At 43.6% G+C, this 2,497-nt stretch overlaps 1 protein-coding gene across 1 annotated transcript; it reads left to right on the top strand.

Annotated features, from left to right (window-relative positions):
- The first annotated feature begins 233 nt into the window (after positions 1–233).
- On the top strand, positions 234–2,497 carry LOC111383877 (formin-like protein 20). The gene has a single exon (XM_023008059.1). The coding sequence runs from the start codon at positions 360–362 to the stop codon at positions 2,145–2,147; it is 1,788 nt and encodes a 595-aa protein (XP_022863827.1). The 5' UTR covers positions 234–359; the 3' UTR covers positions 2,148–2,497.

Genomic DNA, 2,497 nt, shown 5'->3' with positions numbered 1-2,497 from the left:
TGGTTTTAAATCGAATAAAAAAAAGTTTGGATTAATTTGGTTTAAAAATTGAACTGATTTGATTTGATTCAATTTTGAAAAATTTCAAATTGTTGAGTGGTTTGATTTAAAAATTGATCATAAATTGCACAAAAATAACCGGTTCATGTACATAGTAGTAAATATTATTGAATAGTATTGAACACATTTTCAAAATTAATGTATTTGTGTAAGTTTCATTTCATTTAAACACTCCATTGCCACCCCCACCCCACCTCACAACCCACGAAAAATATTTAAAACTCCATTCTACCAAATACTGAAAGCTACAACCATAACTCCTTAATTCCAAGGAAACACCCACACGCATCCTCCATGCCATGGATGCAGAAGGAGACTCACCACCGTTCTGGTCTCAGCCGACCACCACCACCTTCTTCAACCCTCATCGCCGCCGCGGGCAGCCTTCTCCAATCTTCAACCCGGTGGTACTAATTCTGGCCGTACCAATTCTCATATTAGTGATTATGTTTTTCTTGGTCCCTCCATTTCTTTCACACACCACTCAAATTCTTCGTCCTAATTCAGTGAAAAAGAGCTGGGATTCACTCAACGTCTTGTTGGTATTGTTTGCAATTATTTGTGGCGTTTTTGCTAGAAGAAATGATGAGGTTCCACCGCCTGATGAAGCTGATTTACAGGACTTAAATGTTTCACAAGTTTCTGATTTTGCTAGGCCACCGGTGCCGACGAGGGAATCTGTTTCGAGTTCTCAGTGGTATGGGTTTTCAGATAATGTTATGAGTACTCCGGTGGGAAGCGGCGGTGGTGCACGGCTGAGGAGGAGCAGCAGCTCTTATCCTGATCTGAGGCACGAATCTGTGTGGGAAATTCGGGATAATAGGTTCAGGTTTTTTGATGATTTTGAGGTGAAAGCTTACCGGAATTCGCCGGTGGCTGAACATTTTCATCGCCATGCTCGGCGGAGTGAGGTGGAGAGTGACGAGCCTGAGACAATTGTGAAGGTGATTCCGGTGGATAACTATAAAGTTGAAACTTCACGGTCTCCACCCCCACCTCCGACACCGCCAAAATCACCTGTACCACCACCGCCTCCGCCACCACCTGCGGCGAGTTTGAAGCGCAGAAGATCTTTCAGAAGCGTCCCAAAGAAAGAAAAGTTTGAAAAGCGGAGGAATGAGGATGAATTTAATGAAAACAGACCGCCGCCACCACCACCTCCGCCTCCACCAGTAGCAAAGTCGCAATTTCCGGAGATAACAAGGGAAATAATTCACCGGAAAAAGAGTGGCACCACCAAAGAAATAGCAACTGCAATTGCTTCATTGTACATCAAAAGTCAGAGGAAGAGAAAAAAGAAAGTGAAAACTAGAAATATTTATAACATTGCCTCCGCCTCCGAGAATTCTTCACCTGAACAGTCAGGTACAGCAGCACCACCTCCTCCGCCTCCGCCTCCACCTCCGCCACCATCTAAGGTTTTACAAAACCTGTTCAAAAAGAGTAGCAAGAATAAGCGTGTACATTCTGTTTCCAACACAGCACCACCTCCCCCGCCCCCTCCTCCGCCACCAAATTCAATTTTCAACAATATTTTCAAAAGCAAGCGGTTCCAATCATCTTCCACGACTTTACCACCTCCACCACCACCACCTCCTCCTCCTCCACCTTCTTCAATTCTCAATTCTTTATTCAAAAATGGAACCAAAAGCCGCCGTTTCAAGAACATAAGCACCCTGCCTCCAGCACCAACTCCACCACCGGAACCCCGGTGGTACCACTCTGTCAACGCCGGGAAACCTCCAAAACCCAACAAAACAAGCTCCTACTACAATGAAAGCGTCATTATAGAACCATCATCTCCCCTTATACCAAGGCCTCCTCCTCCACCACCATTCAAAATGAAGGAAATGAAATTCGTGGCACGTGGAGATTTCGTTAAGATAAGCAGCGCGCAGAGCTCCCAGTGCAGCTCCCCGCCGTCGGAGCTTGAAGATTTTGATATGATGTCAGTCAAATCCGAGGGTGGAGATTCAATCGGGCCTTCAGTTTCTTGCCCAAGCCCTGATGTGAATGTCAAGGCTGACACTTTCATAGCCAGGCTGCGAGATGAATGGAAGCTGGACAAGATGCATGAATTCAATTAAAGGGAAGAGAAAATTGGGCCGATGTCCCGGTTGGCCCCGCCCGATGTCGCATAATTTGACTGTTGAAATTGTGGTGTGAATTTTGCTTATAATTTACAGAAAAAAAAAATGAAAAAAATAAAGTTGATTTTGAATAACATGTAGAGGTATATGATATGTGCAGGCAGAGAATGGACTGTGGAGATTATGGCTCTTTTTTTTTTTTTTTTTTTCTTTAACCTCAAATTAGAGCCCAGCCCCTTAATATTATTGTACTTGGATTGTTGAAGTTTATTTTGATTTAAGGGCTCTGATTGTAATTTTTGTTTCACTTTCAGAGTCCTTATTTGTCAACAGGGAGTTTTTGAATT

This window comes from Olea europaea, unplaced genomic scaffold (genome assembly GCF_002742605.1).
Source record: "Olea europaea var. sylvestris unplaced genomic scaffold, O_europaea_v1 scaffold2783, whole genome shotgun sequence".
Classification (NCBI taxonomy): domain Eukaryota; kingdom Viridiplantae; phylum Streptophyta; class Magnoliopsida; order Lamiales; family Oleaceae; genus Olea; species Olea europaea.
Note: the sequence above shows the minus strand (reverse complement) of the source record. Positions and strands in the feature narration are given on the sequence as shown.